Source organism: Carcharhinus amblyrhynchos, chromosome 5 (assembly GCF_965287045.1).
Source record: "Carcharhinus amblyrhynchos chromosome 5, sCarAmb.v2.hapA, whole genome shotgun sequence".
NCBI classification, from domain to species: Eukaryota; Metazoa; Chordata; class Chondrichthyes; order Carcharhiniformes; family Carcharhinidae; genus Carcharhinus; species Carcharhinus amblyrhynchos.
In genome coordinates this window covers 499,042-513,721 of record NC_137328.1, presented here as the reverse complement: position 1 = coordinate 513,721, position 14,680 = coordinate 499,042, and the positions used below count along the sequence as shown (strand labels likewise).

General features: G+C 42.1%; 1 protein-coding gene across 1 annotated transcript in view; it reads left to right on the top strand.

The window, feature by feature from the left end:
* Positions 1-14,680, top strand: part of sh3gl2b (SH3 domain containing GRB2 like 2b, endophilin A1) — a 113,745-nt gene that overhangs the window by 85,641 nt on the left and 13,424 nt on the right. The window contains exons 2-4 of the mRNA XM_080188294.1: positions 518-586; positions 7,753-7,825; positions 11,289-11,432. Coding sequence (XP_080044420.1) covers positions 518-586; positions 7,753-7,825; positions 11,289-11,432 — 286 coding nt within the window. The remainder of the gene's footprint in view (positions 1-517; positions 587-7,752; positions 7,826-11,288; positions 11,433-14,680) is intronic.

The window sequence follows — 14,680 nt, the reverse complement described above, 5'->3', positions numbered from 1 at the left end:
AACTTTGATATTGTCCCCTGCACGATCTGGATCAGTAGTGTATATATCAGGAAAAGCAAGGGTCCCAATCCTGGGGAACTCCAGTACAAACCTTCCTCTATCTGATGGATGTATATTACTCACTGTTTCCTATTATTCAGCCAATGTTGAATCCACCTTGCTGCTGTCTCTTTTATTCCAGGAGCTATAATTTTTCTCAATAACTAAACTGAGAGAAGATCAGTTTAAATAGCACTCGGGATATCCAGTACTCAATGAGTGCCTCACCCTCAGCACCTACCAACTGGAGGTTAATTTGGTTTTGATTGGGACTTCCTTTGTGAAGAGACAGGAGAGGAGTTCAGAACTCACTGGTCACGTACGCTGGCATGGCGTGGTAACTTTCCTGCTGAGTAATTTCTCTACAGCAATTCTATCTCTCAGTAACTTGGTAATTTATGAAGAGGAGACTCTGCCACATTAGTGCTGTCTTTGTACGATGGGTTATTTAACACTTTTATGTGTTGTGTTTTCACAGCGTGTCAGTGAAAAGGTTGGTGGAGCGGAAGGAACCAAACTAGACGATGACTTTAAAGAAATGGAAAAGGTGAGTGATCCAGCTGCCCCTCTGTGTCCTCAGCTTCATTATCATTATCCCTGAATATCACATTCGTTCCCTGCCGGGGAGAATTAGAGACCATCCCATTGTGGGATGTCTACTGGTGGCTTTTCATTTATATTGAAGAATTAGTTTGTAGAATATCACCCATAATCAAGCGATGAAAAAAGACAGTAGCAAAACGCACAACTTTCTGTGGTATCAACTGAATTTGGAATAAAGAATGGCACTCATTGTGTCATAATGATGTAAATGGTGTTCCTTAAAGTGGTGTGTGTGCATTGTGCGTGTATTGTGTATATGCATGTGTGTGCATGAAAATTGTGTCTGTGCATATGTGCATTGTACATGCGTGTTTGTGCATTGCATTGTCTGCATGCGCGCGTGCGTATGTGTGTACATTGCATTGTGTGTATTGTGAGCGTGTGTACATTGCATTGTGTGCACGTGTGTGTATTATTGTTCATATGTGCAGTCTGCATGTTAGTGTGCAAGTCATTTAATTTGAAAGTAACCTAATTGTAATGGTTTATTCTTAAATTAGGTTTAATTCTCCTGCTGAAAGTTATTTAAGTAGATGTGATAAAATTATTAGTTAAAGTAGAGGCAAACCGAATTTTCCCATGCTGCCTGCCACAGGAATTGTAGCAGGCCAGGGGTACCGTGTAAAGGTTCACTGACCTCTGGCAGGATTTTCTGGATTTGGGGCAAGCGCGATTGGAAAATCCCACTGGAATTTTCCTTCATCGGTGGAATCGATATGTAGAGCAGATACTGGGAGAGAGTAAAAGCTCGTTTCTTTACCAGAGACTTCAGGTACTGACACTGAAAGATTGTCTATTTTTTTCCATTAGCAGATAAGAGATGAAACTCTGGATTTCTCACCCTATAACTCCCGAGTCTGGGAAAAGCCAGCTTTCTCATGTGGTTCCTGGCTGTTTCACCAGAGAGCTACGTATGGCTGTTGTCTCACACACCACTACAAAAATGGCTTATTACAACCTCCTGTAAACAATTCAAAAGCACAAAATGGCTGCTATCCCAACCTGCTGATTTGATGTTAGATATTAGGTTAGCTCCAGTCTGGGAGGCATTGTCCCATTCATTTTTAGCCCTGAAAATTAACCTTTTAAAAGTCTCAGCTGTTAATTAGAATGGTTTCCATTCTCCGAGGTTTCAAGGGTAAAGATGGAGCCTCCAGGGAAGCTAGAATAAGATTTTGTTTCCCCTTGTGGAAATACAAATTGAATTTCAAATGCCTTCAGACATATGGATATGTCAACCTGCAATCCACTTGTAGCCTTCTGGAGCATAACCACGGTACAGTTGTAAAAGATCAGGTGACAGATGGCAGCCATCTTTAAGCTCTCATATCCAGTTAAAAGAAACATTATTTATTTTAGAAAAATCTAGACTATCTCAACTACACGTTTGTGACAAGTGTTAGTTGCCATGTTCTGTGTGTTTTGACCTGTGATCTGTCCAGTGGAAGGCAGTCACTGGTCAGTGGTGAAGAGAAAGAGGAACTGAGAACTCAAAGATTTTCATGACAATTATGAGGATGTATTGTTTTGGCATTTCTCCAATTTCTCTGATGTGGCGTTAACATAAATCCTGCTTACGTGTCTCACCGTTTTCTGTCAGAGTTACAGCAGAAAGTGGGAGCGACACTGAGGAGACTCACTCCAATGTTATGTACAGGCAGGATGATATTTTTAGGGACTAGATTTGGGTTACATGTCACACCACGCTTGAATGAAAACAGGATTGCCATTACATTTCAAAGATTGTAACTTTAATCAGAAATGCACAGGTGAACGTGCTGGCTGTAATGTACTAAAGACTTTAATGGAACCATAACTCCAGCAAGCAAAAAAATTGATAAAACCTTTCATTATTTAAAAGAAATGAGAGCTTGCTAAGTTGTTATTAAAATGTGGCAAATAATCAAAACTGCTGAATTTCCTTATCTGACATTCCAGGCTTCTCCTGGAGTTTTTAAAAAGAATGAGTATAAACAGAGTGCTGAAATGTTCACATTATTTATTAATGATTTGGAAGAGGGAACCAAATGTATTACCTCCAAATTTGCAGATGCTACACAGTTGGGTGGGAGGGTGAGCTGTGAGGAGGATGTAGAGATGCTTCAGTGTGATTTGGACAGGCTGAGTGTGTGGGTATCTGTATGGCAGATGCAGTATAATGTGGATAAATGTGAGGTTATCCACTGTGGGAGCAATAATAGGAAGACAGATTATTATTTGAATGGGTGTAAATTGAGAGAGGCGGATACTCAGCAAGACCTTGGAGTCCTTGTGTATCAGTCACTGAAAGTAAGCGCGCAGGTACAGCAGGCAGTAAAGAAGGCAAGTGGTATGTTGGCCTTCATAGTGAGAGGATTTGAGTATAATGATAGGGATGTTTTACTGCAATTGTACAGGGCATTGGTGAGGCCACACCTGGAGTATTGTGTAGAGTTTTGGTCTCCTTTATCTGAGGAAGGATGTCCTTGCTATAGAGGGAGCACAGCGAAGGTTTACCAGCTGATTCCTGGGATGGCAGGTCTGTCATATGAGGAGAAATTAAGTGGGTTAGGATTATATTCACTGGAGTTTAGAAGGGCGAGAGGGGATCTCCTAGAAACTTGTAAAATTCTAACAGGGTGAGACAGAAAGAATGTTCCTTTTGTTGGGGGAGTCCAGAACCAGGGGTCATAGTTTGCGGATAATGAATAAACCTTTCAGAACTGAGGTGAGGAGAAATTTCTTCACCCAGAGGGCAGTGAATGTGTGGAATTTGCTCCCACAGAAATGTAGCTGAGGCCAAGTAGAAATTAGATATAGTTCTTGGAGCTAAAGGGATCAAGAGATATGGGAAGAAGGGGGGGGTGGGAAATCAGGATATTGAATTTGATGATCAGCCATGATCAATATAAATGGTGGAGCAGGTTTGAAGGACTGAATGGCCTCCTCCTGCTTCTAATTTCTACGTTCCTTTGCAATATTATGTTTAAAATAAAGAATACGGGAGAGAGCTGGGGAAGTAGGAAGCAGTAATGCTGGGTTTGGACTGTAAAAGAATGAAGGAACTGGCCAGGGTTAGGAATTGGAATGGAGTGGAACACTTTACAATCGATATAGATTTGAACATGATGCTGATATAGGGCCGAGGAATAAGAGGTGATGAACGTTTGGTGTTCTGACCAAGTGCAATGAAGTTGTTTAAATGCAATTTGCCATCACTATTGCGTCAAATGAAATTGCTACAGCTTTTGGCCACTCATTAGCAAGTTTTACTGACGTTCTCATCCTTATTCACACATCCCCGGAATCTCTGCACATGTTTGCCTCATGGGCATCTGAAATGAGGGTGTTAAATCAGCTGCAATGTGGTACTGACGTGTGATTGAAAAACTGTCCAGCAGGAGGCAGCGACAAGTTGAGTGATTTGATAGCATGCTGTAACTGACTATTTTAATCAGTGAGGGAGTTTGGGGAGGCAGAGGGGCTGGTTGCGGTGGAATAAAGAAAGTTAAGACAGTTTCCTTCCCATTCCATTTGCTCCCCCTATTCAGTTGCACCCTTCATTGTTTACCTGAGGGATTCTGCTGGGTGAAGGAGTTAGTAAGGGCTGATTCCTCAAGGCTAAGCGATGGCAGCTTTCAGTCAGACTGAAGATTTGGGGAAACACTACGAAAGACGTGGAAGACAACAAAATGTGATTCAACTGTTGCCGTGAGAAAGGTGGGTTCCAGAGGGTATGGGATGTGAAAGAATGGCGTCACGCCAAGGAAGCAGACAGACTCCAGATTACTCATGTAAAATGAAAGAGTAGATCAAACAATATGAGGCACCCTGAATGAATGGGGGAGAGATTAATCACAGGGGAAAACTCCATTTGAATTAAGGGCTATTGCTGCCAAAGGTGGAAGATGCTGAATGTTGTAAGTGTAATCACTGATTAATGTTCACTTAACCTCTCAACTGGGTTTGCACATTTACTCTTCATGCATCTGCTCTGTAGCTGACGCAGTGATGTTTCCTTGTTAATTACATTCTGTTTGTTGTTAACAAAGTGAAGATCTGTGCTCAGCAACTAAATAATGCAGATTCTTTCTCTTCAGTACATTTAAACATGAAATAATACTCAGCTCAGCAAAGCATTGATTGAACTCATCACCCCAGATATTTCTAACTGTTATCAGCAAGATTGCATTGGCTGCTATCTGTCTTACAGACAAAGCCAGATCTATGAATGGAATTTTCCAGCCTCTCCTGCCAGCGGGATTTTCTGGTCCCACTGAAAGTGGTGGATTTTGAACAACTGACCACGTTTTCCAGCCCAGCCCTCACTGCAAGGGGCTGTAACATCCCCTCTGATGTGTAGATTTGTGCAGTAGTACAAAGGAACTAACCGACAGCTAACACAATCCAGTGCTGGCCATTGAAATCAAACATCAGTGAACAAAAACCCAGTCACTATTCTGTAAATCATCTGAAAATTCCTGCCAGTATTGTTACTGTTTTATGCTAATGTTTGTAAAACTGACCTGACTTTCCACAGAAAGGAAGGAGCCTTTGTGGGGATTTGAACAGTAATTGAATACAACACTCCTGAAAGACAGATCCAAAATCCTGAAGATTGACCGAATCCCCAACAGAACATTGAGCGAGTCTCCGAAACGCTAGAATTAACTGACATTTCACTCGTATAATTACACAGCTAGTGTGAATTCAACTTTGTTTCATGTTTCATGTTTCACTAACATGTTTGGGGGCAAAATGTCTTATCTTTAGATAGGTTTCTGGTCAATTATTATTACATTCCTTTTGTTCAGGAATGACAGCAATTAATATTTGATCTGTTGAGATTGTTAAGATGCTAAAAGCTGAGGATGAGCACAGCCAGGATATTTAGATTTCACAACTTTCTGTGTATTTGAATCCAAATCCAAATCAATAGATTTAATCTCAACTGCCAACTAAAAAACTCTGTCAATCAACGAGATACGCACAGCAAAGAGATCCTTTTCAGTAACAAACTAATCAACTTACCAACTCCAATAAAGATCCAAGCTAAGTGACCAATGACAGCTGCAGGGCACACCTCAAACCTGGCTCTGGGATGGTTTGTGTGGATGGAGATGGAGGAGCTTTGCTGGGACATTGGGGCAGCTGGACTACAGCACAGATTCCAAATCTCAATGTTTAGTAAATTCCCAGTTAAAATTTGCGCTCCGTTACACTTGTACAAAACACACAAACCTCTGAGTCGCTCTGACGCCCTTTGCCAGTCTCATCTAGAATTATCACAGTTGGAACATGGACCAGCAGAGATGTAGCTTGAAATAGCTTCTGAGGAAAATAGTTTCCAGGACTGGAAAACAAAGCTAGTTATTCTGAAAGGTGACTGTTATGCTTTGAAACAAGATGATTTGTATTTTTAGAGTCCTGTTATTTTCCACAGATGTAATCTGTACATTCGAGTCAATGCTTTGCTGAAAAGGAGATATTTGGGCAGCATGGTGGTACAGTGGTTAGCACTGCTGCTTCACAGCACTAGGGCCCTGGGTTCGATTCCTGGTTTGGGTCAGTGTGGAATTTGCACATTCTCCCCAAATCTGCATGGGTTTCCTCCGGGTGCTCCAGTTTCCTCCCACAGTCCAAAGATGTGCAGGTTAGGTGGGTTGGGCATACTAAATTGTCTCTTAGTGTCAGGATGACTAGCAGGGTAAATATGTGGGGTTAACAGCAAATTGCTGGAATCTGAAACCAAAAGAGAAAATGCTGGAAAATCTCGGCAGGTCTGGCAGTGTCTGTAAGGAGAGAAAAGAACTGACGTTTCAATTCCAGATGACCCTTTGTCAAAGTCTGGACTCAACGTCAGCTCTTTTCTCTCCTTATGGATGCTGCTAAATACATGGGGTTACTGGGATAGGGCCTGGCTGGGACTGTTGACTGTACAGGCTTGATGGGCCAAATGGCCTCTTTCTGCACTGTCAGGATTCTATTCCATGATTCTACAGAACAGTAACCAAAGTAATTCTACAGATTGGAACTGATTTATCCTCGAGTTAAAGACAGGAACATTTCTGATCAAGAATTGGTTTTTGATTTCTCGATACCCACCATCACTGATCATCACATTCCCGGTGGTATTTTTGTTTTTCCTTCATTTTCCTCGCCTTCTCTGCTGATGGAGTGGATTCCCTTTGGGATCCAGTTGATGTGCTCACCATTCTCTGGTCACTCTCTGACCAGCCATATTCTGAGTGAGTTTGGACTCCCAGCATGCCATCAGGCCATCGCTGACCTTCTCACTCAGCCTATTACAGTCCTTCCCTAACGTCTCCATACACACAGTCCACAGGCAGAGGATTGTGGTTGGTTACTGAAACAGCGGCCGATTTTGGATTATTTATAGTATGTCCCATTCGCAGGAACATCAGATCTAAACCCTCACACCTGGCTTGGAATGTAGTTAAAATCTACTCACAAAGTTCAATTGCAGCATCATGAACCTCTGACTTTTCAACAGAGGTGAATTATTCACCAACAATCTGGTAAAACCCCATGATCCCATAAGGGAGCTGTGCATTTAGAAGCACGGATCAGCAAACTGAAGCTAGACGTTGTCATTTTATCCCAAACATACATTCACAGAATCCGACAGTGCAGAAGAAGGCCATTCGATCCATCGAGTTCGCACTGACCACAATCTCACCCAGGCCCTATCCCCATAACCCCATGCATTTACCCTAGCTATCCCCCCCATCACTAAGGGACAATTTAGCATGGCCAATCCACCTAATCCACACATCTTTGGACTGTGGGAGGAAACTGGAGCACCCAGAGGAAACCCATGCAGATTTGGGGAGAATGTGCAAATTCCAGTGCTGACCACTGTGCCACTGTACCACCTTGTGCCAGCCAGCCCAATGTAACCTGACTGCAAGGTAACATTTGACTGATTTCACAACTTAGTGTTTCAATTTGTAAAATTGTTGAACAAGCTGAAAGTCTGTTCCTCTCGTCCCAAAACCCAGGGAATCTTGTTCTCCTGCTGCTGTGATACAGTCTCTACACGTACTGAGTGCAGTGGGTCACTCTACTGCCTCTGTATTAATTTGCCTTTGATGTGTTTCTGGTTTTCAGAAGGTGGATGTTACCAGCCGGGCAGTGATGGAAATAATGACCAAAACGACGGAATATCTGCAGCCCAATCCAGGTAACCTATCACCACATGTCAGTTCGCTGTGTGAACATTATCAATCATTCTCTCTGCATTAGTGCGACTTCACAACTGAAAAATAAATCTACAAACGCCTGAGGTGTGTGCGGTTCCACTCCTCTCGACCCTGCTGCATCCTCACATTCTCAAATACATTACACAAAATATAGGTCCTGATAATTAAATCCTTTTAAACTGGGAACTGTTTCACTGTGACTTGCTGATTCAAATGATGTCACGTGGTTGACTTTGTACTGTTCACTCTGATTTATAACAGGTCCCACAGCCTGATGCAGATTGTAAAGAGCACATAGTGACACAGCACACTGCTGATCCCCGGAATAAACCCTGCAGCAGGTTCAAGGCGGCAGCTCACCACCACCTTCTCAAGTGGCAGTTAGGGATGGGCAATAAATGCTGGCCAGCCAGCAACACCCAGATCTGTGAAAGAATAAAACAAAATAAACCATTTAATGTGTGAACCCTTCCATCCAATCTGTGCCTCCCATAGATGCAATCTGATCTATAATCTTGAAATCAAAGAGGTTTCAATTGTATGAAAAACATTCAAAATCTACTTGGAAAGGAAGCAGAAAGATTCAGAATGAAGCAATGCTGATGATGGATGAGTTAAAATCAGATAATATATTCACTCACAGTCATTATTTCTATTGATGGGCCGTGTAGTTTGAGGTAGCAAAATAAATAAATTAGATGGAGTGATTCCATCATCCAATCAATTGTAACAGTTTGTGTTAAGCCCTGGTACGAATGTATATATTTATCCTGATACGTGTACACATGTCCCTGTTAGATGGAAAAACAGCCAGGAATATTTGGGAAAAGAGAACTGAATATTGACATATGTTCTGTAAGCAGATCTGATCGATTGGGGTGGGGATTGGGGAGAGGCTTTCCTCTCCGGAAGGAGCAATATATGAACATAGCGGAGAGAATTCCCATTGGGGTTTGTTTTATCAGCTGACCTAACATTCCCAGAGATACAGGATCCCATGGGATGGACACAGTGCCCACTGATACACTTGGGGATTTCAGTACATCCTGGTGCCAACAGCAGGTTGAAGACCACATGCTCCTGTGACCAGTAATGCTGAGCTGTTACTCCCCAAGGCCACAATCCTCCCCTCGCACAGGCCAGCTTACATTCCTATATTCTTCTTGCCCTTGAGAATTTCCACACTCCTACCTTAGATCATTGATCAGAGCAAGTATTGACTCCTGTACATTTGAGAATATTTAATCAATTCTCAAGATTGAGATACAAGGCGGGATTTTACGGCTTCTCTCAGACAAGATCGTAAAATCCCACAAAAGCCAGTGGGAACTGGGGCAGGCGAGGTGGTGGAGTTTCAGACATAGTTTCAGTAATGTGCACAGGAAACGAAAGCATAATCAACTCTGGGAACTGCTTTTGGTTCCTGTTATCTCCATTAGATGCAACCTAGTCTTTAAGTGTAGCTATTGCTCCTTATTTGAGTTATTTTATTTGACCAAAAGTGAGGAAGTATAAACACTTCAGAGTGAATTTGATCATCCCGCCCACCTCAGCAATTTGAAATATAATTTCATGTTTTATTAAACATCCTACCACCTAACTCCTCAAGCAGACAACATGATTTTTTAAATGCAGATTGGAGAGATAAGAATAATAATTTTGGCATAATGCAGACTGTAACATTATAGGAAGAAAGGTTTGGTACAAGCTTCAGGCAGAATATCAGGAGGGGGTGTATGGGCCACCTCCCAACCCTGGAAACTAAGTCAGTGTGGAGCTAGTCCATCCTGCCCCGGGGCAATGTGGGGTATCCACCTCTCACTGAGAAAGGATTAGCCAGCAGTTTCAGCCATCTTGGCAGTGCCAAAGGTGCATAACTGGGCACCGCCAAGACTGCAAGCAGTCCTCAGAAGAAGCTCTGTGGTTCCGGGAGCCGGATAAGTCCAGGGACTTGTCAGGGAGGCTTTGGGCAGTTTAGGGAGGAGGCAAGGGGGTAGGGGCTGATGTGTTTTGTGGAGTACGAGGATAGGAAGAAAACAGGGGTTCTATCTTAAAGGGGGGGCCTCCCCTTAATCTGCAATGCCCCACCCCTTCCCCATCCTCCTGAAGATAGTACCCCCTACTTCTGTTCCTGCCCTTTGGGAATGTCTACCTACTCCAGCCCTTCTGCCAACTGCCGTATTCTTGGGATCAACAGGTTGGTTAACAAACTCAGTTGACTGCTAGTTATTTATTGAAATATGGCAGACGCACCATCAATTTCAGTGCCCGCCCTCTCCCAGGATAATGGAATGAGCTTTGGGATGGATGGGAAGCTGATAGAATGGCCACATGGGTATCTGCCCTATTTTACAAGAACCTGTCCCCTGCCCCCACCAACCCCTGCTGAAAATACACCTGGCAGGAACAGATACAATGCAAACCCCAGCTTCAGCAAGATGTTAAACTCCTCAGTTGCAATTCCCTGCAGCATTTTTCACAGTCTCCTGCTGTAATATTGACAAAATCTGCAAAAATCTAACCCACTCACATATAACAACTGGATTTACAATGAGAACTACCACAAAAGCTAGACACCAATAACCAACATTGTGATAAACTGTTAAAGCTACTCCTGGTTTTTGTGGAGAAACCAATCACAACGAATTCCAGTCATTCCCAAATACACTAAAAGGTTGTGTACAGCAGTTTATCAGCCAGGCTCCATATACAGCTAAAAACCATATACCTCTCGAACCACTGCATTAAGGGAAACTGTCAGTGCCATTGAGCGGGTAGACTGCGACCATGTGGCTGGAATGTACACGGAAGAACGTGTTAATTCCACTCACACAAATCAAAAGAAAACCCAAAATAACCAAACCTACATTTTCTGACAATCGAGCTGGAAAAAACACAGATTTTCCACGACTTAAAAGGGATAGTCTGTCCTGAAACTGTAAATGTGATATATCAACAGGAGAGATTATCTTCTCTATTTACAGATGTACTTCAGTATGTGTGTAAGCATGTGTATATCCGTGTGTATTTACATGATAAACTAGTATGTGTGCAAAAGCAGAAAGGAAAATCTCAGCAGATCTGACAGCATCTGTGGAGAGAGAATAGAGCCAATGTTTCGAGTCAGGGTGACTCTTCCTCAGAGCTGATTGTCTTCAGCTGACAAAGAGTCATCCAGACTCAAAACGTTGGTTCTATTCTCATTCCACGGATGCTGTCAGACCTGCTAAGATTTTCCAGCACTTTTCTGCTTTTGTTTCAGATTCCAGCATTTGCAATACTTTGCTTTTATGTTAGTGTGTATACCTGTGTATAAGTGTAATTACATGATATGCTTCAGTATGAGAGTATAAGTGTGTGATTTCACTTGATGAGTGTCTGTAATTAACTGTCAGAGTTTAGGAAAATGATTTGTGTTTGTATCTGTGTTTTTTCTGTATTTAGCCTCCAGAGCAAAACTGACAATGATTAACACAATGTCCAAGATTCGCGGGCAGGAGAAAGGACCGGGTTACCCTCAGGCTGAGGGGCTGCTGGGGGAAAGTATGATCAAGTTTGGAAAGGAACTTGGTGATGAATCAAATTTTGGTGAGTTGTAGCTAATCCAATAATTCAGGTACACATGTGTACACACACTCACTCATGCACACGTGCTCACACACACATGCGTTCACACACAGATGTACATGCAGAAACACATACAGCACACAAACACACGTTATGTTATTTTAATTTGCGGTGGGGTGATGGTGGAGGGGGGAGGGAATATGTAAATAAGACATTTCAGATCTTGTGGCTCCAGTATTAACAACTGTTGGTGCATTTCTTTAAACTGGAGAACTATTGCATGGTCTTACCTTCCAAGATGTATTAGTCATGTTCAAAATGAACTTTAAAATCAGTTGCTGTATTTAGCTGATGTCTCTCAGTGCTCCATGTTCCTTTGTGATCTAGTTTCCAAACCATCCAGAATTCACTGAAACACGTCTGAGATGACCACCCTCTATAGTGAGTAGCTAAAGTCAGCCCAGCAGTGACTGAACAGCCAAAGCTCAAACTGATACGAGGAGACCATGGGTTTATAAAGTCACATTAAGTCCAGCTAGTCAGCCTAAAAAGGTGGTCTTATGGGCAGGCTTCACTGAAAATATTCACAGTCTGTGCCATCTCCGTTTTCCCATCAACTCAATTGCCTTTAGATTTTTCACTTTGCAAACATTGACAGCATTTTAACATTTAGCAACTATGAAGATTGAAGTGTGAGAGATGGTTAATAATTTTCACGAGTTAATATGCATTCCAATGCAGTGTGTGCAAATACAGGTTCAGATTGGAAAACATTGTCTATTCTTTCTTGTTAGTTCAAAATACACTCCACATTGGGATATTCTCAGTGTAATAGAATTGTTGAAGGTCTCTATTTTGAATAACAAAGAAGTCTTTGAAAATATATCTAGGTTTTGAGTATTATATAAGTGCTGGCAATTTATACTTTACAAGTGGGAACTTCAAAGTTTTTATCTTGTACCCAAAGGCTTTCCAGTTTTTTTTTTACCCTTCGAAATGAGCATTGAATTGAGGAAAAAGTGTTACAAGTTGATTGGTCAAAGTTTGGAAAAATAACGCTTAGAATTCTACCCCCAGTGTTGGCGTTTAAATCATTTACACATTGTGAATTCAGTAACTGCCCTAGAAACATCCACTGCCCTACCCTCAACAATCATCTTCATCACTTCCTCGAAAAACTCGATAAAGTTTGTGAGACATGACCTCCCCTTCACAAAACCATGTAGCCTCTCACTAATACGTCCACTTATTTCCAAGTGGGAATAAATCCTGTCTTGAAGAATCCTGTCCAATAATTTCCCTACCACTGATGTAAGGCTCACTGACCTGTAATTACCTGGATTATTCTTGCTACCCTTCTTGAACAAAGGAACAACATTGGCTATTCTCCAATCCTCTGGGACCTCCCCTGTAGCCAGTGAGGATACAAAGATTTATCTCAAGGCCCCAGCAATTTCCTCCCTTGCCTCTCTCAGTATTCTGGGGTATATCCCATCAGGCCCTGGGAACCTGTCTACCTTAAATGTTTCTCAAGAACCCCAATACCTCCTCCTTTTTGATCTCAACATGACTCAAACTATCTACACATCCTTTCCCAGACTCATCATCCAAGTCCTTCTCTTTCGCGAATACTGACTGAAAGTACTCATTTAACACCTCGCCCATTTCCTCTGGCTCCACGTATAGATTCCCTCCCTTGTCCTTGAGTGGGCCAACCCTCTCCCTAGCTACCCTCTTGCTCTTTATATATGTATGAAATGCCTTGGGATTTCCTTTCATCATGCTGGCCAATACTTTTTCACGGAGCTAGTTAAACAAGCAGTGTCAGAAATCCTGGGGCTGTGTTTCTGTGTAACCGCTTCAACCTTCCATCTCATTATGCTAATTTCACCCATTTAAACTGGACTTGAGGGGTGGGATTTTCCAGCCTCGCTTGCACCGAAACTGAAAAATCCCACCTGAGGTCAATGGACCTTGCCATGGTCCGCTCCTCGCATTCTCCAATTCTCCCGTCAGGCGGGACAGTAAAATTTGCCCCAGCGAATCTCAAAGTGTCAAAACAACAACACAGTAAGATGGGAAATCATCAAACACACTGCCCTTTGTGTGGAAATCACATGGTAAGGGTGCTGTTTTTATTACCTGCTTTTAAATCAGTTAGAAGCTACTTGCAGGGTTTCCCGAAAGCCATTGAATGATCTGACAGTCAAGCAAATAGTCAAGGTGATAAGCAGCAGTACGATCCTAACAGAGAGGAGAACTCTTCCCAACCTGTACAAATTCACCTGAAAACCAACCTCGCAAAAACTCAACTACTAGAAACCCCACAGCTTGCTGAGAATCCTTCTCTTTACAAACCCCTCACTTCAAATTCAAAGCATCAAACAAAAACCACAGACATGTCGTGACAGAGACTGAGACAGTTATAATCTGTAATAGTATAATACATTCATCCATATCTAGTGTGAGTGTGTGTGTTAGTCATGTCTTAACATCCAGGGTAAATGAGAGATAATACATAACCACCTGTATTTTTGAATGTACAAAAACTTGCTGCTGGAATTATTTCATTGATATAGTCACTCTGAGGGTGAGCAGCTCTTGTAAAAAACACAGTGATCACAACCAGTAAAGAATACTGGAGGATCTATTACAAGGCAGAGAGAGAGAGAGAGAGAAAGAACAAATATTAGATATTACTACCAATGAGTTAATTATTTTTGCTATTCAACCATGAAAGTAGCCAGCAACTAAATAATGTTTTGTTCCAGATAAGCCAGTCCTACATTTACAGCCAGCAAAATGGAAACATTTTAATTAACTGTCACTGCACTAAATGCAATGTGCTTTACATGGTTTATGAACATCAGTACTGATTGTACTAATTTACAAAGCACTTTTATTATGTACAGTAATGTAGACAGTTACTCTATGGGGTATTCTACATCCTGTGTCCTGAGAATTCTCTGCTCTAATAATTTATATGATATGAAATTCTTTGATTCACTGACTGATTCTGTGAAGTTGTTGTTTGAGGAGCTCCTGTGGCTCAGTGGGTGGGTCCCTGTCTTTAAGGCAGAGGCTCAGAGTTCAGGTCCCATTCTAGGATTTGGTGGCCAAGCAGGGGGATTTCATAACCGGATCAAACAGCAACAATCTATCAGCAACTCCTTCCAACGTTCCCCAACGGCAGAGAGTATGAGCAGGAGAGGTTCCTGGTCAGCCAGGTGACAGAAAGAAAGAGGAATCTCTATAATCCATAGCCAGAG